Source organism: Gymnogyps californianus, chromosome 20, assembly GCF_018139145.2.
Source record: "Gymnogyps californianus isolate 813 chromosome 20, ASM1813914v2, whole genome shotgun sequence".
NCBI lineage: Eukaryota > Metazoa > Chordata > Aves > Accipitriformes > Cathartidae > Gymnogyps > Gymnogyps californianus.
In genome coordinates, this window is record NC_059490.1 from 10,099,760 (window position 1) to 10,120,703 (window position 20,944).

The 20,944-nt window shown below is 40.8% G+C and overlaps 1 protein-coding gene across 1 annotated transcript in view; it reads right to left on the minus strand.

Moving 5' to 3' along the window:
• PPM1D (protein phosphatase, Mg2+/Mn2+ dependent 1D) overlaps positions 1–12,906 on the minus strand; it is a 28,244-nt gene extending 15,338 nt beyond the window's left edge. The window contains exons 1-3 of the mRNA XM_050909134.1: positions 12,456–12,906; positions 5,324–5,552; positions 2,742–2,866 (exon numbers count right to left, since the gene is read on the minus strand). Of these exons, the coding sequence (XP_050765091.1) occupies positions 2,742–2,866; positions 5,324–5,552; positions 12,456–12,906 (805 nt within the window). The remainder of the gene's footprint in view (positions 1–2,741; positions 2,867–5,323; positions 5,553–12,455) is intronic.
• Between the last annotated feature and the right edge of the window lie 8,038 nt (positions 12,907–20,944).

The window sequence follows — 20,944 nt, forward strand, 5'->3', positions numbered from 1 at the left end:
TAAAACCTGTATACAGTAAAAGCAGCATACAGATGATTTACAGAGACAGTATGAAGCCTAAATATTTCTGACTTGTTATGGGGCTATAAATAAATTAAACATTACTTAAATGCAGCCACTACTGTCGTGAGAAGCAGTGGTAATAAAAAGTGCATACCACAAATGCTTATTTTAGGGCAGAAAGACACTGTAGACAATCAGAACAGTAAAGGGAATGTCAACAGAATTAATCTGGCCAGAAGAACTTGTATTGCACCAGTATCCTTTCTGCTGTCCAAATATTTGACCAATGCAATACTTTTCCACAGTGTTTTATTCCTGCTATTTCTAAAACCTTTGCTGTACTCCTTACAATAAGTGCTAGACTTAAGGACTGGACGAAGGATGAGACTGCATCAAAGTATTCTGAAGTGTTGTAAGAGAAAGACAAACTTTAAAAAAAAACCACCTATGTTCTAAATTTTAGGGTTTTTAATCAGATACTCTTCCCACTTTAAAGATAGTAAATTCACAACTCTAGGTTTCTCTCCACAGTGCAGAGCGTCGAGACATTCTTGCTTTCCTACTAAAAATTATTGTCCAATTGTTGTCCAGTCTGGGATTTCTATCAAGAATAACAACCGAGTTTGGACTTAGCAAAAAGCATCACTGTGCTACATCTTAGTGGGATTGACTAGAGTATTGGTAACCAGTATATGTCAACACTGACAGTTATTACTCCGCTTGGAGAGGCTCCAACGCAGCAGTGCTGTGCCAACCAGGATAGCAATCTGGGAGCCAGCCAAGAGGTCGAGCAGGCCTCAACAGCACGAATGCAAATGGCTTTAGTCGTGGTAGGTCTTTTGTAAGCAGTGTAAGGGGCATGCTGGCCTCAGAAAGAAGTTAAATCCTGTTTCCAAACTGTGAGCGTCTGTGCACCATCTGGGTCCTACAGAGCGAAGCAGCTGTGTTCCTTTTTCCAGGAGGTTTGTCATACCTCCTCAGAAGGGGATGTGAAGAGGCTACGGAGGCTCCTTGCGCAAGCAAACACCAAAACGTTGTCACATTGTAAATCTGTTTCTCCATCATTTCAAGATGCCAAAGCCCTCTTTTAAGCTTTCAAATCTGCTAACTTTTGAATCCAAGAATTGTTAAAAGATAGGTGTTCTCATTTCTTGGACCTAAAACTCTCCAGTAATCCTCTTCATCCACGTAACAGGAAAGAACGCAGTAGGGGGCTAACAGATGCATCATTCCTTGAATTCCCATCTGCACACAAAACCCAGCCAAATCCTTTTGTTCAGCTTGCTGAGAGGAATCGGATCAAAAGTCATCCAGCTATTTAGACAAACAACAAACTCGCAATCATAGGAATGAAAGATTCATCAAAATTAAGCATACACTTTTTGTAATCTATGAGGAACACATACCCTTCTGCAGAAAAGGGGAGAAGAGGGATATGTTGCTCAGTGGATGAAGATCTCTGCTAGTCATCTATTAACTCCGAAGGATTTACTCAAACTCTCGAGTCAGGTTTACTAACCATAAAATAAGCATCTACCTTGCCTAAAATATGACACATAATAAAGACTTTTAAGATAGAGAGAAAAATGTCCATAATGTTAAAATTTTATTTTTATTAAAAGATCACCATTCAGCTACCTAGCCACCTGTGACTCCTTCCTTGATATATAGCTATCTTTTACAATGTTAGTTATCACTGCAAAATTCTTCTTAACACTGGACAAATCCATGTGAAACAGATATCATGGCCTTTGAAATCAGATACAGTAATGCTATGCAATTATCAAGACGACCACGGTCCCAGGAACAGACTGTCCCCATGACACACTGCCAGCTGATCTAGGAACACTGACAGCACTAGCACGTAACTGTCAAGCTTGCCAAGAAGAAATTAAGTCACAGGACAGTTTTCACAGGTAAAAATATGATACCACATTTCCATAAAATTGAACCTATACTGGGTATATCTGGATAGAGAATTCTTCACTGGGGCGAAGGGAGGAAGGAAGGAAACAAAACGAACTGCAGAAGATTGGAATTCTGCAATGAAATTTAAGGAAAAAACCTGACCAGAGAACACTAACACTTACGGGCAAGAGGTATCCAAAGATTAAGTTATGAAGTGCTTCCCAAAAACCATTCATAGCAAGTTTGCTAGGTACTGTAATATGCCTTTTTGTCCTTTGAATAAAGTGTTCCTCAAAGTTTCCCATTACTAACACTCTCGCAAAGGCAAGTTTTAGCTAAAACACAGACTTGACTTTCATCCCTTTGTTCATTCTATGCTAAGTCTTGAAAGAAAACAGATTCACCTCAAAAGGAAGACCAAAGTAATTCATATGCTATGCAGCAAAACTTACCACCACCTAGTCAGAAATTACAGTCCTATTATTTCAATAAGACAAATGTACTCTCCATCTTGGAGACACATACTGCTTTGTACATTTTCATTTGCACCAGAAATAAAGTACCATCCTTGTAAGACTGACATTGAAAATCCTGCATGTTGTAGGGCAGGTGTTTCACTCACCAATGACACCTTCTACAGCTTTATTTGAAAAATGAAATCCATATTGTATTAAAAATACTTTAAAAGGCCCAGACTTTCAGAAGGCCTTGTAATCAAGGCAAGCAAGTAATTCCCTCTAAACTATATGTTTTGGCAAAACAGGGTATAATTCAGTTCTGCTGGCCTGTATGCAGTGGTGTCTCACTTTCCAAACATGGGCACAACTTACCAAGCGCTCTAGCAACTGCCAGGAACGGGATCTGGTCAATGACGGTGCTGCGGCGCACAGGGCCATTGTGGGTCAGACGAGGTCTCTTCCAAACGACACGATTCACGCCAGACTTGTTGATCACACTAAAACCATGAGAAAGAGGCAGGGGTTAAAAAGGAATGGAAATGAAAGCATGAAAGTTAGTTTCAATGACACAAAACCCGTTAAATATGCAAATATGGAGTCAATAATGACAGCACCTTCAGGGAAGTCCACAGCACAATTGAGTATTTCAAAACACATGGTATCACTTAGATAGTTTCATTCCATATTAAAGCAAAGGGAAAAGTGAGAGATGAAGGGCAGAAGAAAAGAAAAAGCAGGGGAATGAAGACCTGGAAGAAATTCTGGCTGGCTGCAACAACCAGATGTAAGAGTATCTTTTTAATCTGTCAGAGAAAAAGCAGAACTGAATTTGCTTTCCTCAGATGAGGACCGTCAACATCAACTCACTTGGGTGGAAATATCACGTAGTTCCTCCAGTTTTCTCCATCTGCCAAAGTTTGGCAGTAAAGAGCAGCACAGTATAGTTGAAAAAAAAAAAGAGAAAGGAGCAGCCTTCTGTATGGATTTCCTTAATGGTGCACCAACATGAGGCAGAAATAAAAGAGGAATTGTTCATAACTGCTATCTGCTGAAAGCAGGAGATAGGAAGAAACAGCTCTGCATTTGAATGTTAACACCTGCTCTAAAGCACTGAGCATGGGTTTTAGTCCTCACAGATGGCATTAGACAGGTCAAAGGAGAAGCTACAGAGCAAGTAAATGGGGCAGCTGTTATCGGGCAGGGGAGGCAGGGAAGAAGGAAGAACAGAGTACGAGCCATCAAGGAAGAAAAGGTGATGGAACAAGGAACTAGCAAAGCTTGGTCCCAACCAAGTTAAGAACTAGATACTTAAAAGCTAGCTTTTATCCAAGGAACAGCCATTGGTAATTAGAAACTGAGAAACTCTGGAACAGCCTCAAGATTCCTCATACTGAAGCTATTCAAGATGCACTTCCTGAGACTTCAAAGGCCTTAACAACAAGGGCATGTTTAGCTCCATCCTTTTGCATGCACAGTGCGGCAAAGTCAAACACCACATCCTAAAAATTGATCTCATCCACTTGTACAACTAATGACCACACAAAGCTAACTGCAGCCATTATCTGAAAGACGACCTCATCCCACACTCAGAGACTGTTACTAGGAAAATACCATTTTTAATGAAAGATTCAATTATGCTCTCCGATTAACTTTTCCCAATTCGCTCTCATGAAAGAGAAGACATTAATAAGCATAGCTGCATAGTTCCACCTCACTCCTACCATTTGCCTCACAATAGCCTGCAACAGCCAGCCTGGGAAAAACAGAGGGAGCACCAGTAAAAATAAAGATTTAAAAACAACAACAAAAAAAATTTAACCATTCCTGTTGACACAAAGTTCCAGGGAATGCTTCTTTGAAGCTTCAGAGACTTTCAATCTCTGAGATACACAACTTGGAAACCTATCCATTTACAAGTACTAACCTAGCAAAACTGCAGGCTACCCTTTCTGAAAAGCTACCAATACAGCTAACTGATCAACTTCCACCTGCTAGAGATACAAATATCTGAAGGTTAATGAGCTGACAGGGTTCTCGTATGAATGATGTCAACAGGAAAACCTTCAGTGATCTCTGCCTCTGAACTGCTAAGAGAAGGAAACTGTGCCCATCCATCTGGTGTGATACTGTAGAACGAAAGAACAGAGAGCTCCTGTGAAGCTACGCCAAATGCAAGCCCTGAGGTTTGTCTCAAAACATTAGTGCCATCTGACAAACCTGCCTGCTTTCCTCCTCAGTCACAGGGAGCACACATCAACCGCAACTCGGAGGTGTTCTAACATCTGCCAGCTCCTGACAGCGAAGAAATTACTAGTGTAAAGGTATGTGTTAAAATGTGGTATTCTAACATTTTAAGCGTATATTTAAGCACAGCAAATACAGTATCTTGTTTCAAATGTAAGATTTTTTTATGTCCCTTAAACAGAAGCTTTGAAGAGCCTACTCAACAGCTGCCATTGTCACCTCAGGAACAATGCAGAAAGCATGAGAAATTATAGAGTATTTTGTGTCAAAACTGCTGTGTTTCCACCATTTGACAAACCGGATACTCCAGAGCTCATATCATTATCTCTATGGAAAGGCAATTTCCCCCCCACCCCGATTCCTCTGAATTTAATGAAAAATAGGCCAAATATCAGTATCTCCACTTCAAAGTTTTCACTGAACATTTAGAATTGTAACCACACCTCAGCTGCATGATCCACCAGGAAATTGAAGTTTTGTTTATACACTAGCAAAAAGCACAACAGTGTAACAATGGATCACTATAACTTATTCCCCAACAAGCTAGAAAAAAACCAGAGCATAGATAGGGAAGGAACATAAATAGAATATGAGATTCACCAGCTTGCTTGCTCCCCCCAAAACAAGCAAGCTTAAGCCTAGTTCAGTCAGAAAAACACAAATAGCACCCAGAGATCAAAACTGAAGTAAAAAGCACAAGACACAGTTACCTGCCCCCAAGGCCTTCAATTCTCTCCCTTTCTTTGGGAAGCTCCGGCTTGTGGTCCTGTGTCACCTCCACAGCTCTCACAAAGTCATCTTTGGGGTCATCCTGGACTCCCAGCACCACTCCTGAATCACCAACATGAGCAACATACATCTTTGACCCGCGGATAATTACCACACTGGCAGTAGTTCCCGACGTGCTTGGCAGACCTGTCATGGTCTTCGGCCATTCTGCTGCAATGAGGAAAAAAAAAAAGCAAATAAAAATACCTTTGTTTTTAATTCTGTGGAACTGGTAATGTTCTGAAGATCAAGATGAAGGGTGTGTCACAGAGGCTTGTGTAACGTTACAATACAGCGCGTGCTTAACTACAGTATGGCCAGGCAAACCAGTGCCCTCAGCTCCCCCCCACTTTCACAACATCACTCCCCTAGCTACAGCTTAAATTGACACACATATATAAAGCCAGTATCAAAGCACTAAGATAGGATTCAAAAACTGTCTCCTCTGGTTTAATATTCCAAGCACCGCTAGAAGAACATGGGGGAAGATGTGCTCCTTGAGTGTTGAACAGGATCAACCAAGCGTTTCGTTAAGAACTACTGTTCACTTCCCTGTCTGAAGAGGTAGAAACGTTATAAATTAGGTCATTTTGTCTGGACATTTGACTGGCAATCAGGTTTTCTGGAAATTCCTGATCCCCTCGGAAGGAAAGAAAATGCTGTTTTACTTTTATATGCTGAACAACATTTTAAGTTGAGTAACATCTCAACTGTTTTATTCGCATTTCCTTTTGGAGGATTGAATAATGCAGACTATTTAAGCATGCTATCCATAACTCAACATCAAATCTTCTGCAGAAGATATCCCTTGAATTCAGAACAATAAGATACCTATACTAGCATGAATTAGGCATGGTTAGGAAAATTTTTTTCTCAACTGCTTTGCCCTCAAAACACTTACGTTAATCTCCTATTACGCTACTCTCTCCATTTATGTCCAATCCAAATTTCTCTTTCATGCCTTTTCTTTTCTTGTCTATTTTTGTGTCTACACACCCAAGTTCATCTTCTTCCAAAACTCCACAAAACGACTGCGACAAGATCCCAATTAAGAAAGATTTGCCATACCAGTCCTCCTCCCTACTTCAGCACCCTCAGAAAACAGAACCCAAGTTCCTAGTTATCGCTTGATTTCAACTGTCAACAGCAACCTCATGTTTCTTCTTCACTGCACCCACTCATGCCTTCAGACAAACTCAGATGGGAGACTCATCTCCTTGTCACATTCTATCTTCTGCACTTCACAAGTCACGCTCACACAGTACAACATAAAAATTCCACTGTGATACACATTCTGTTTGCAGGAAATACCCAAGCCAGACTGCCAAAGCACTGTATTATTTATTTTCCTATGGCACAACAAACACACAAGAAAACCAAAACACAATTAAGCCTTCCCCTCTGTGCGAAAATAGATATTTTAAACTTCAAAAGTTTTAAGCAGAAGCAAAAGATTAGGAACTTAGTAAGTCCTAGTGCCACTGAAAGATGTTCAGATGCCTGCGGCAAGAAAGAGAAGACATGGAAGACGTGCTGAAGGAGAAACAGAATTATATAGACAGTCTGACAATAAAAGCTGCATTACCTCAGTGTTAGCTACCAAGATATCAGCATAATTTAAACATTTAAGTTCTAACACGGAGTTCTAGCTTTGTGTTCTAAATACTAAAATACACTTTCTCCCTAGGAGTAGCCTTATTTCAAGAACACAAACATTCAATCAGCTTATTGAAAGTACTTTGTCTGGCAATTTTAACTGTGGATATTAAATCTAACACATTCCAAATGGAAAGCAAATGAGGGAGGAAGCCAAGTGGTAATGAGGACTTCAACCATGCACTTAACAGAAAACAAGCTGCAACTAATGAGTTTCTGTCAGTGTAACAACCCCTCAACAGCAATAAAATATATCAGAGAGTCAAATCAGTCTTTATGGGAATGAAGAGCAGAGAGAGTAAAATCACCCACTTATGAGAAAAAGAATGATACAGCAGCCTCAGATTTTAGGCTCCAACAGAACCAAAAATTAGATCTGCCTGTCATCAAGGGGATTTTAGTTCATGCCTTGCTCCGGCTTAGAGATAAGTATTATATATAGCACAGCGTATTCCTTTCTTTAGAGATTGTGTCTCATCAGAAATTAACAAAAGCGTCAAAACTCCTGAGTTTCCTTCTGAGCTCAAGTATTAAAATTAAAGTCACTTATCAGACTCCTCCACGTATCAGGAACATGTTTTTATCAATCTTGTAACTTAGGCAACAGGATATCTTTCTACAACTATTTTTCCCCTCTACTTGAAACACACTACCCTTCACTCAGTTTTGTAACTCTGAGTGCGTAAACTCAACTGGTTTTGTAGCTGGCACATCAGCTGGCACATTGAAATTGTCACCTGCTGCCTAGGACAGGAAGTATAAAGTGTTTTGCTTCATGAAATTTGACTTGGTTGCATCTTTTCTTTCCCTTTATTCATTTGAAAAAATAAAAAACATTTTAGTGCAAACTATATGGAACCCCTAAGAACAAACGTACGCAGGACACTACCATCAAGAAAGTTTTCTTCCTTGCTGAATTCTTTTCCTGCGTACTACCATGACCCAGAAAAACTCACCAAATGCTATTTTATGAGACTATTCTTGTTACCTTGTTCTTTTTCTTGTATTTAGGTGCAAGATACAAGACAAAATATTATTTTGACCGAAAAAAAAGCCCTATATTTCTTTTATAAAGATACCGCAATAGTCCAAGTGACCAGGTGTGATCAAAAGGCATTTTGTCCTCTAACAAATTAACTGAGAATATATACTAATTAACAGTTACAAGTAACAGCGCATTAAACTCTTCCTTTCGTAGAAACATCAGCTCCAGTTGCCGTTCTTATTTAAATACACACATAACACTTCTTTCCCTACCTGGCCACACCAGCTCCAATAAAAACACAAGCTTTTCCGTAAGCACACAACCGGCATTAGTAACATCCCTTGAAAGTAACAATATTAAATGCCATCCGCTTTTGAGTTTAGAACTCTACTTCAGTAAGTTCAGAGCAAATTATTGCCCGTTTTTTATACCACACCAAATCGACAGATTAAAAGAAATTCTGAAATTACAACAAAGCTCTCAAAGCTAAATTCACACTTCAAAGATATACCTGAAATGTCCATGGATGACATACTACTACTACTACTACAACTTTAGCAACAGAGAAATACCTCTAGGTAGCCCTCTGGGAAAACAAAGTTAGTCAAAGTTTCCTTGTGGGCCTGTATCCCTAATTCTGTATTTATTGTCATGAATTATTAAGCTATGTACTAGAAACATCGATACATCCCAGGGCGGACACGACTCCACTACAGCTAGGTGGCTTTAGATCTGAAAATCACGTTATTTATGAAACAGTGCAGTGCACACACTGACCCAGCTGATGCGAATGGAGAGTAGGAAGTACACCCACATCTGCGTCTAGCAGGGTACTAACAAAGTCGCCTGTTACAGACTCTCACAATACCTACCTACAAAATACCACATTTTCCAGTTTAACAGATGCACTTCCCATTCTTTCAAGAAAAAAAAAGAAAAAAGAAAAAAAAAAGAATGCGTGTTAAGTGTTCAAGATATCTGCAGCTATCAAACTTATAATCTAGTTTGTTCCTTACAACAGTTGACAGTTTCAAGAGACAAATTCACGCAGCATTCCAGGACTGTAAGCTGTTCATACACAACTTGCAATTACTTCTTACTTTTATCACCCTTCTTCTGGTGGAGGGACTGGAGAGAGGGGTAGGAATTGATTTAAAACAAACAACCCATCCCAAACAGTATATGTTACACCAAAATATGGATCCTACACCTGGATACCACATCTGTAACAGAAAAAAAATACTCCACCACAGTCTAAAAAGCAAATTCACTTATGATGGTTGGCGTGTGATCTGAAACACACAGACTGCTCCAAAACGCATTTGTGGAAGTTCTGCTCCTGTTTATTTTTGAGAATGATTCAGGATTATTCTGGGAATCAAAAATTGCTAAAGAATATATGTCATTTTTATTTCACTGGTTTTATATATGTTGAGTCAAACTACAATACCTCATTTCAAATTGATTTGATTCTAAAACTCTTATTAAATTTTCAAAAAATAAATGCTGTATGAACTTTTAATACAGCAATAGACCACAAAAATTTTACATTATCCTGAAAATCTGCATTGCCTCAAGTGGTCTAGGTCCTTTTCAGATAAGAATACATACATAAACTCTTAAACATTTCTAAGAATGATCCTGAAATTATGACTTTGCAGTGAAAATTACCTTGTTATTGCACAAAAGATGAAAATATTATTTGACTTTTATTGCTTCCATTAAATTTAATGGAAAGAGTTATAACCAAAGCAGTATGCAACTCTTTCTAAATTGTAACTAGTAATGCTGAAAAATGTTTTTAATAGTATCAAGCCAAACACAACATTTAAAAACAAGCTCTTGGCTATACAAATAATTAATTACCAAAGAAACACAAACCTATGCAATCCTCAGTAAAGTCACATCAAAATCTGGGACCTCCTGAGCATGCTTCTTGTAAACACTTTTCCTACCACTGCCAGTTGTAGAAACAGGCTTCAAGTAAGAACTTTTACTCCAGAAATTACTCTTTAGCATACAGATAATTTTATTACTATATAATTAACCCAAAAATTATCAGCAATGACAAAGGGGTATTTTTATGTTTTAATTTTTCTGGTACTCTCATCATCAATATGTTTGCTGCCTATCACAGGAGATGGCCACTGGGATGACCCCACAGCTTCCAAGAACTAACAGAGCAACTGAGTACGAGTTTCTCTTCCAATGGCCATCAACTGGAAGCAATAAAGACTTCATCTTTTACATCAAAAATCCAAACCATTCTCCCACCGCCATTTCAAGATACCAAAATACCCAGTCTCCCTTTCATGTCCATAGTGTCATCAATACACAGTTAAAGATCTGCTCTACATATGATGATATGGGAAATTATTTACTATAAGTAAAATTAGCACTGGGATTCCGTAACATAGTATGAGAAGTTATAAACTAATGCTTTTGTCCCATAAAACTCTAGCTGTTACACACATGCAGCAGCAATCAGGAAGACCAAACATGCTATGTAGAAGTTTACTATATAGCCTACCTAAAACTGTCATCAAATGCTTATAGCCAGAGCTATGTTGTTTCTCACAACAATTTAAATTGGTGCCACAACCCCAGTACTATTTGCTAAGCACTCATTACTTAAACAGTATTTCCTGCATTCTGTCACTTCACTCCACCTCTCTGCATTTTGTGTTCACACATAGTTAGTGACAAATAACAGATCAGGGAAAACTAGAATCTTTCTCCCCCATACCATCTTCCCCTATTCATACATCTCTCTCCTTATCATGCAAGGCTGCAGCCCAGGAGGTCATGTGCCACTCACCGCTTGTTCCCCAGGACCAAGGTTGCGGTCAAGTTCTGGTGCTTCTAAAATTCACACCCTTTCCTTTCTGTCCGATATCAGTGTGCCCTCAACCTTGCTATTCCTTCCCCCGTATCTTTTCAAGTATCTGACACTTGCACAACTTCTCTATTTTGCTATTCAAGAAAAAGGAAAAAGAAAATGAAACTGTTTTGACACTATAATTCCCCCTGCCATGAATCACTTCGTTGAAACCCCACGGTGCTCTAAGTACAATTCTTGCTTTTTATGTTTGCCTCCCAAGCCCAACTGTCAGTATCGCTGTCTATGTTCTTGATCCACTTCTACTGCGTTCCACTCCTGCCTGCCTGTCTTCATATACCGTTCACTGTTGTCATATTTTCTCTTTCTGGGGCTTTTGAATACATAAATGCATACACATTACACACACACACTCTACACATCATACGTAAACAGCAACCATACTCTAAGCCATAACCTTCACCTTACCAAGAAAAAAAAATTCCCTTTCAGAAACTCAATTCCGCAGTCTCACTAGATCTCAGGGAGAAGGAAGAGTACAAGAATGATTACTGTCACCTGCCTTGTCACTCTCCTCTCCTTTACCCTTACCTATTTAGGACCCCAACTTCTATCCTACTGCAGTTAAGCAAACGAGCTATATAATCTTCAGGATACTGAGTGTGTTTTCTGTTTTGTCAGGTACACTGCACATTCCCCAATTCTCAAATAATAAAATGAGCAAACGATTTTCCTTTATGAAAGAGCCACATTTCTAACCCTTCCATCAGGACTCGACAGAAATAGTTGGAATCAAGGCACAGTTAGGGAAAAAACACTGTGCCAGCCCATATAAGTTTGCTAAAATTACTTTTTTTTTTTTTTCCTTTTCATGATACTCTGGACAAGGGAAATCTAAGGGCGAGTTCCGTGCAGCTCCCCAAGGCAACAAGATGAAGACCTCCCAATAAATCGAATTTGGAGATCCGACTTGCAACACCCCGAAAACAAACTGCAGCTCTATAATCACACCATCTTCAGCCACATAGCACAATAGTCCTACAATGTGTCCTCGCCCTCTGATTCTATCTTTTCTCCCCCAGTTTGCTCTCCAGTTTTTCTTGTTTTACGGAATTACTTGATTCAACATCTCAAATCACATCCCACTTTCTCCTCCCCTCCCTATTCCCTGCACACAGATGGTAGCGATGCTACCAGCAGCGCGGGTGCCCTGCTCCTAAGTAAGAGATGGAGGGAGGCTTTCAAGCACGCAACTCACAACAGTGCGGGGGGGGGAGAAAAAGGCGGCTAAAAGCGGGACGTCCCACGCTCAGGGGCCACCAGCATACGGGGAACGGGAGCGACCGGCGTCTCGGGGTGATGTGGGGGGTAGGCAGGTGGGCAGGGGGATTTGCTGTCCCCTTAGTCCTCGCTGCAGGGCCCCGCAGAAAGGAGAAGAGGAACCCAGGGGAGAGGCACGGCCAGGCGCGGCGGCTGGGCGGAAAGGCCGCGGGCCGGCAGCGCTACCTGCTCCCCCGGCGGGCACCGAGGCGGGAGGGGACGGGGGCCCGGCGGAGCCGGGGCGGCTGGAAGGCGCCGATCGCCTGTAACTTACGCAGCTTTTTCCACATGGCCCGGTGGCAAGCGATGAAGCCCTTGCGCAGGGCCGCGCACACCTCGGCCGGCTCCGCCGAGCCGAAGCCCTTCTGCTTCTTGATGAAGCCCCACAGGTTCTCCCGGGCGAACTGGGCCGCCTCCCGGCCGCCGTGCCCGTCGCACACGGCGAAGAAGGCCACGGAGCCGCGCGGCCGCCGGCCGGAGCCGGGGCCGAGCGGCGGCGCTCCCTCCTCCGGCGCCCGCGGGCTCCCTCCCCTCCGCCGGCCGCTCTCGGCGAGGGGCTCGGCGGCGCGCGGGCCTCCGGGCGCCGCTCCGCCTTTGTGCGGGGGGCCGCGCTCCGCCTCGGCCGGCGGCTCGGGCTCCACCACGATCTGGGTCACGTCCTCCATGTATTTCCTGCCGCCCTGGTCGGAGTACACGCTCACCCCCAGCGAGTACAGCCCCTCCATGGGGGGCGGGGGGGGGGGGGGGGGGGGGGGGAAGGCTCGACGCGGCGGCGCCCGCCGCTCCCCGCCCGCGATGGCTCCCGGCCCGCCGCCGCGGACTATTGTTGATGTCGCCGGCGCCGCTCGGGCATGTCCGCGGCGCCGCACCGCGCCGCCCGCCTCCGACAATCGCCGCCGGAACGGCGGGCGCTCCGCGTTCCGCGCCGCAGCGCCCCCTGCCGCGCCGCGCCCCCGCCCGCCGCCTCGCCAGGCCCCCCCCCCCCCCCCCCCCGCCGCGGCGGAAGGGGCGGCCGGGCGCGTCCGCGGCCACCACGGCGCCCCCTGCCGCCGGCCGGCGGGCACGCAGGCAGCTCCAGGCGCAGGGGCCGAGCCGCGGCGGTGCGGGCTGCTACTACAGGCGGCTCTACTACAGGCGGCTCTACTACAGGCGGCTCTACTACAGGCGGCTCTACTACAGGCGGCTCTACTACAGGCGGCTCGGACGCTCCACTTAAGGCTACAGGCACACTTCACTAGCTATAAGTAGGGCACCAGCTACTAACTCAAAGCACGGGACTCTTCACATTGCTCCAGGAATGCCAGCATGTTACTCCAGGAATCCCAGCATGTTACTCCAGCCCCACCCACCCCCATCTTTCCCTGCTCCTGGCCTGAAAGCCCTGCTTTCCTGCTTGGACAATAAGGATTCCCACCGGTGCTTTCCCTGGAATTACACATCCTGTGGGACATGCTGATGCACTTACGACTATTTAAGAGTACTACTACTATTATCACTTCATACTGGAGAGTTCTGTGCATTTCATTTTTGTAGCTGAAATTCTAGACATCGTTGTATTTGTGATCTACTACCACTTTCAACTCCCAGAGCCCCTTCCCGCTACTAGCTTAAAACAGCTAAAACCATTACTGAATTTTGCAAAGATACTTCCACTGTCAGTAAAATGGAGATAATTGTTTGGCTTAAGTCCTGCAAGTACTTTGCATTTCCTTCCATTAACCACATTAAAGTCAACAGTACTTAAAAAATAAGAAATGTATCAACAAAGCTTTGAATTTCTAGAGCGCCTAGGGATTTGAAAACGTGTTACAAACATTAATGAATTAATCCACGCTAATCCAATAAGATAACTATCCCTTCCTATTTTACAGGTGTTTATACCATCAGATCATCAGCCAAATACAGTTGAGAAATCCTGCTTTAAAAATCTGTCCATTGCTTCATAACAGAGTATTTTATACATTTGCCACATATACGATGAAACATATACTTTAAAGGTGCGTAAAGGAAACAAAGACTAATTTGAGACGAAGACTAATTTGAGCTTTATACAATCCAAAACACCACAACGTACCCCTATTTCCCTTTTAATTAACATCCAAAGCACCACATGTCAATTGCCAGGCCTGCAGCAGATCCACTGCCATCCAGGGCACAGCGCACATAAAAGGGGGTGAAAAGATTTTTTCCAATTACTTTTTAATACAAAGTAACCAGAAAACAAGGAAACTGACTTGAAACTATTGACAAAAAAATGATAAAATAATATTGTCGGATCTAGGTCATCATAGGGACAACTAAAGCCTATTACTTCCGAAAAGTACAATATCCCTGTTTCACAGGTGAATAAACGTAGCCAGGGATGTTGGTATGTAAGGATTAGTACCATTCAATATAGGTAGCGCTTTCCTAAACAATTCAGAGTGGAAAATCATAGGCTACCGCAGGAACAGAAACAAACAGATTGACTCCTACCCCTATACTTTATGTAAACATATTCTAGGTAGTCTGGTATTTGTAAAGAAGTTAAGGAAACAAAGGGGAAAAAAAAATTAGTTATGATGGAAGAAACTCCTCTTCAAACTCCACGGTATTTCTGCCTCTTCTTTTTATGTCCAAGTATTGCTTTTGCCTTTTCAAGTGGAATGAAGTGCCTCATTTCTGTCAATACTAACTTTTACAGTCAAGACAATAGCACCATATATAAATCATACCTGCATTCACAAATTTAATTAAATTACAATACATTAAAGATGTTTTTGCATGCAACAACTACATTCCCAAAACCACCATTGGAAAACAAAAGTGCTTCAAGATTCACAGGGCACACAACCAGCAGATCCTCCAGCAACTAAAACCACATTTCCTAATTTTCTCCTGAAGTCCTTTAGCTCACAAGAAACTTCGATTCAACTAAACCAGATGCTTGCAGAAATACGAACATGTATATAAAAGTTGAAGATGCAGGGAGAAAAACTTTGAATAAAGATGAAGTTTGATGGAGAGTGCCACTGCAGTTTCCACACTCCAAAACCCAAGTAATAGGCAATAATTGAATGGCAATTTAGCATTTTTTCATGCACCTCTCTCTCATATATAAATACGGGGATTGCTTTTCTTGTTTTTATACTTAATGGAACCAAATGCTAAGCAGAAACTGCCCATGGTCCCCCAGCTATTTCAGAGACAGAAGTTAGGTTAAGTGGCTCATCAAAATTAAAAGCTTTTTTAATATAAGAAGATTTACAATCATTTAACGCAAAATGTTTCTAAACCAAATACAATTAGATATTTACTTGACCTTGACAATAGCTTATCCTCATTCTGGCTAACAGTTATTGAAATAAGTCCATTTCAGAGTGGCTGTACAAGCACTATTATTGCTTGGTCTGGTTCAACTAATTCAAATCATTTCTCAAAATTAAAGGCCACAATTTCTTTTGTGGGTGAAAAGTTTTTAGTTTTTCTTTTAACTGTAGTTTAAAAAAATTCCCAAATAGGTTTAAGCTAAATTAAATTAGTTACATTTTGAAAAAAGAATGACCCCATCTTTAGCCAAAATAGATTAAGGAGCTGTAGTTTAAACCCAGATGAATCTGCTAGGTTAGCTGACATCAGAAGAAAAGTATCATGACTTCCATGAATTATTTTACTTTCTAATGTTTGCTAACGCATCATGCGGTCTGTTAGATATAACCATCAGCAATCTCACTAGGGTATCTTTGAGGATTACCTATCCACAGGCTCAAAGACTGAAAAGCAAAAAGAAGAAAAAGAAACATACAAAGGGGAACAAGATGCACAAGGTCAGGTGCCTGGAGCTCCAATACTGCAGAAAGGAGAGGTACATTGTAGCAGAGACAGAAGAAAGCCTTGTGCACCAATGCACTACATTGCTCCGCAAATGACACCTCCTGTGAATCTGAAATTAAACATTTTGTAGGTCTAAACTCAACCAAGTGAATAAACAAGTCTACCTTCTCAGCAGGAGTGGCAGGGAAGAAGGCTCACACAGATACTAACATTTTTCACAGCAGTACTCCTTTCCCTCAGCTGCATCAGACAATAAAAAGAATTGAGACAGGTACATTCAACTTCATCTTAATTCCACATCACAAGCCAGTGCTGGGTGGCCAGCATCCTGCCCTCTCTTTTCTAGTAGCATGCTTTATTTAAAGTTACCCGAAGTTATATTTTGTAAAAGCCATGATTAATTTTTTCTGACACATGAAAAATACAAAATTATCAATAGCTCAGATATATAAAAAGCTCAGAACCTGGGCACAAACTTAAGCCTCCTTCATCTGTAAAGCACCTCAGCTGACGCTGGTGACCAACCTTCATGTCTTGGTGCTTACAGCCACATAATAGTCTTTCTCCTTCCTCCAGCCCCTAAGTAAGCTTCAACAAGCCAAGCTGATACAGTGACCAGAGGTTATTATACCTCTTATAGCTCTTGGATAGCCTATGTGAAATGTGTCAGTCATCTCAGCAATAGTCTCAGATAAAGTATGAGAATCTCGTGTAAAAGAAGAAAATAAAACTGAACAGTATCCGCATTTTAAAAGGTTTTTCCCTAGCCAATGAAGGAGTGCAGGACCTGCCCATGCAAGGAGTTAACACCCTCTGGGTCTGATGGAGTATAATCTCAGCTTCTTCCTATTCCCTGAGGTATGACCATAATGGCATTGCTTTAACATTTCATCCAGCATGCAACTACTGAACTGATGTATATGAAGAATACAAAAATGAAAATGTATTTATCTGGGTTGCAGTAAACATGAAAGAAAAAAAAACCAGCATTAAAAAAAGATCTGACAAGTTCATGTGAATGCTCTGCATTTAGCTCTTGTTTTAGAGCAACAGTCTGTTATGTTGGCTCTTCTACAGTTTAATGATTTCCTGTTAAGGATTTAAAATTAGAAGCCTCCAACAACTTCCCCATAAACTATTTTCAAGGTTCCTTTAATATCCACATCAAGGAGATATAGTAGGTTCATATGTTATCCATGTCAGTTCACTTCCTTCCCACTTCAAAATAAGCACATTGCAGGAAAATTCAGGAGGTTTTTTATTGTTTTCTTAGAACCTTTTTTTCCACTAAGTATGTCCAGCTATAGTAATTAAAAAAATAAAACTGTTCACATATACAAGCTCATATTTAAACCATGACAAAACAAGAACCTCTGGCCTAATCTGAAAAGCCTAAACTATGATAGATTATGATCCAAATTTTCCATTGATGAGTTAGCTTGAATCTTCAACTACATTCATACTGGACTTCATCTATGTTAACACATCAATTTCACAAACACATTTTTGCTCTTTGACAAGTACCTTACCTTTAATGAAAACATGCAAACAATAGTCTTGCGCTGGCAGCACATGAAACAGATTCGATCTTTTTCATCCAGGCTTTCTAGAACTATATTCCTGCAAAACAGACACAGTATTTATTTAGCACTTTTCACATATACATCTCAAACTACATAGCACTGTTTATTCTTTTGACTCAGAAACTATATAATAATTGCAGTAGATATACTATTACACCACATTTACAAAATTATTTGAGATAGGCATATAAAAGGCAGAGCATCGGCAGGCATCCCATCTCAGTTTCCTTTCATTGACCCAGTGAGGCTCACAAACACCAATCACCATCTTTCTGACAAAAATCAGCATCTATACCTATCCACCAAAAATGCTCGTTAAGTGAACACTTTCTAATTAATTTCATTTAAAAATGAGTCAGGTGAAACTGCAGTTGACTGACTTAAGAACACACCAGTGAAAAAATTGCAGCAGTAAAAGGCAATCCTGCTGCTTCTTGCATAAGCTCTAATAAATGTACAGCTCCTAATTTGGCTGAAATATAAATCTGCACGCACAACTGAAAACAAAACCAACAAAAAACCCCTTTTCAGTTTGCAGCTCAGCCACAGAGTCAAAAATTGTGAGACAAAGATAACACTGCTACTTTCTGCAGTAATTTGCAGACCAAATTGTTAGTCATGAAACTATGGTTTCACATACAGGTTTGGAAAACGCTCATGTGAACAACCTCCTCTAGCAGAGGTGAACTTCAGCAATTCGCTGTTGTCCAGAAATAGTAACTCGGTACCGATATCTGGTTGGGATTTTTTTTTTTTTTTAAGGGTTTTGAACAGTTTTTTTGTGGTGCAGAACATCATCAGGCTCCGACCCCGTTCTACTGAAATTACACAACCATCTTTCTTTGCAGATGTAAAATCTCTTCTATATGAATTTCTTCAACAGAGGGAATTCTGACAACCAAGAGGTTGTTTGATCTCTAGGGGCAGTTTTTATAATAGAAGACTATGATTGGATTTTTTTTTATACTTTTACCCATTATTGGGCTTGTCTGCATCCCCATCCACTATAACGATACACAGATGTACAGAGCCATTGCACTCCATACGCTTTACATGTGAGTTGTTCAGATACCCAGATGCATCTTCAAAAGCTAAGATAACAGAAGACAGACTGACTGCTTTTGCCTAAACAACATACATTACCATTTTGCTTTAAGACACAGGCAGTATTTGTAAATGTCCTTTAAATGTTTCCCTATATAAAAAAGACAAAAGAAAAGAGGAAGATACCAACAAAGATAAGAATATCCATCAGAACCTCTGCCAACAAGTACTGGAGTCAGAAAGATTTTCTAACATCTGCAACTATTAATGAGTAATTGCATCAAAATAATTTACGGATGTGAACATTGAATCATTGAATGGAGCCATTTTGCTAATAAGTTCCCAATACAGCTTAAGGAAAAAAAAAAAAAATCCATTCAGCAAATAGGATACCTCTTAAGTTTAAAGGTATTCAGGGAACTAACAAATTATTTAATAAAACAAACTTTTCTAAGTCTGTTTTGCTACTATGTTACTTTGAATGGTTACCTACTATCTCAACATTAAACACACATACACTGAATCGAGGACTCCAACTCTCTAATAATACCTTTAAGAACAAAATATGTATCTACCATAGAAGATCACCAAGTTGTTCAATACACAAATATATCAAGCCATACAGTACTAATAAATAACAAATGCTACTATATCTAAATTTTATTTCTACCTAGAGATTAAACCAATTTTGCCATAAAGATTATTCCTCAGGCTCTACCAAAAATGAATTACAGACTGAATATATAACATAATATGTATTCATAAACCCTCCAAAGAGGGTTTATACCATGTCCTTCTTTCACAGACATGTTTATTTCTTCTCCTTGAATATGCACACTATAGTTTTGTCTACAAAAAATTACAAGACAGTAAAAGGTGTAGCCTAGCTAATTTTTCAAGACATAGTAACTTATCAAGAATATAAAGTCCACTGCCACAGCACTGTCTTGAAAAGTATATTTACCTTAGCCATTATTTTCAGAAATCTTATTAGATACTTTATTTTAAAGCAAAATAAAGAACATTATAAGTTCAAGAATTACCATTTTCTAAGTATTATCAACACTTTTTCCTTCACGCACTGGAAAGCTGCTTTATCTGTCCCCTCCTAATACACCTCCAACTCTAACCTTTCTGAACTAGGTCTCCAGAAAGTCACTGAGGTAAATACCCTCTGCCTCTTGGGGGGCTAATTGCCAACAGAAACCAGCTGTCTTGCCTCAACTGAAAAAATTCCACACCATCTCAGAAAATAAAAGAAAAACCTGAAGGCACCAATAGGCAAATGCAAAAGGAAAAACTGGACAAAGCAATCTTCCATGGTCTGTTTATGTCACATTCTTTTCTTCCCACCCCATAACATTTCTTTCTTCAAGTAAAGGACAAAGAATAATGTCCTCTCACAAAATGGGGGGAGGGAGGAATAGCAACAATTTAGGATTATTAAAAACAGTCTCCGAAGTGAAATGGCAGAAGCTCTTCCTCCTATAATTTTTAAAATAAAAAAGAACAAACAATAAGTCACAGTAGCAGTCCTACATTAGCTAAGAAAACCAAAATAAGACTTGACAGAAGGAGAAATATTTCCTAGCATAGTTAGTGCATCTAGAGTTTGGGTTTTTTCTATCCATGTGTATGATAAAAAGTTTGAAAAATGCAAAATATTTAACTCTGAATAAAAGATTTATTCAGGACCACACTAGAGCAGTCAAACTTGAGTGATATTAACTTAGTGTGATGTCAAAATCTACACCAAGTAGTAATCTCAGAGTCCTTGCCTGCATTGCACTGGGGTGGCTAAATCACTGGCTACACACAGTGTGAGTCTGTTTTAGACCAAATGATCTTAATTGCCTCTGCCTAAAAATCTACCATCTGTGTCCGAGAACTACCCAATATGTTCCTAGTGGTGTGTGCAAGACCCACATGGAAAGCAAATTAGGAAGAAAAACATGCCTCAAACAGCTTGATAAAGATAATGAGATATTGACAAAATATAGTGCCGTTTCCATGAGGGGTCACAGGGTTAATTGACACAGGGAAAGAGTGTTTTTACCATATGGCAGCCAGCGAGGAACACCAGACGAGGCAGGTGCACTTCAGGTACGTTAGCAAACTCCCTCAAAAGCCGGGCTCCCAAGTAATGCTCACCTTGAGCTGCCAACACACCTGAAAGCCATAGAAGGCCCAATATTAGCAGTATGTTACCACAGGTGAAGCTGTAAATACCAACATTTCCACTCATACGAGAGGTCTGGGGCTGGACAGGCCCTAGAGCTCAGCGTGTGAGGGGGGACACTCAAGGCCCCCCTTGAGGCCAGCT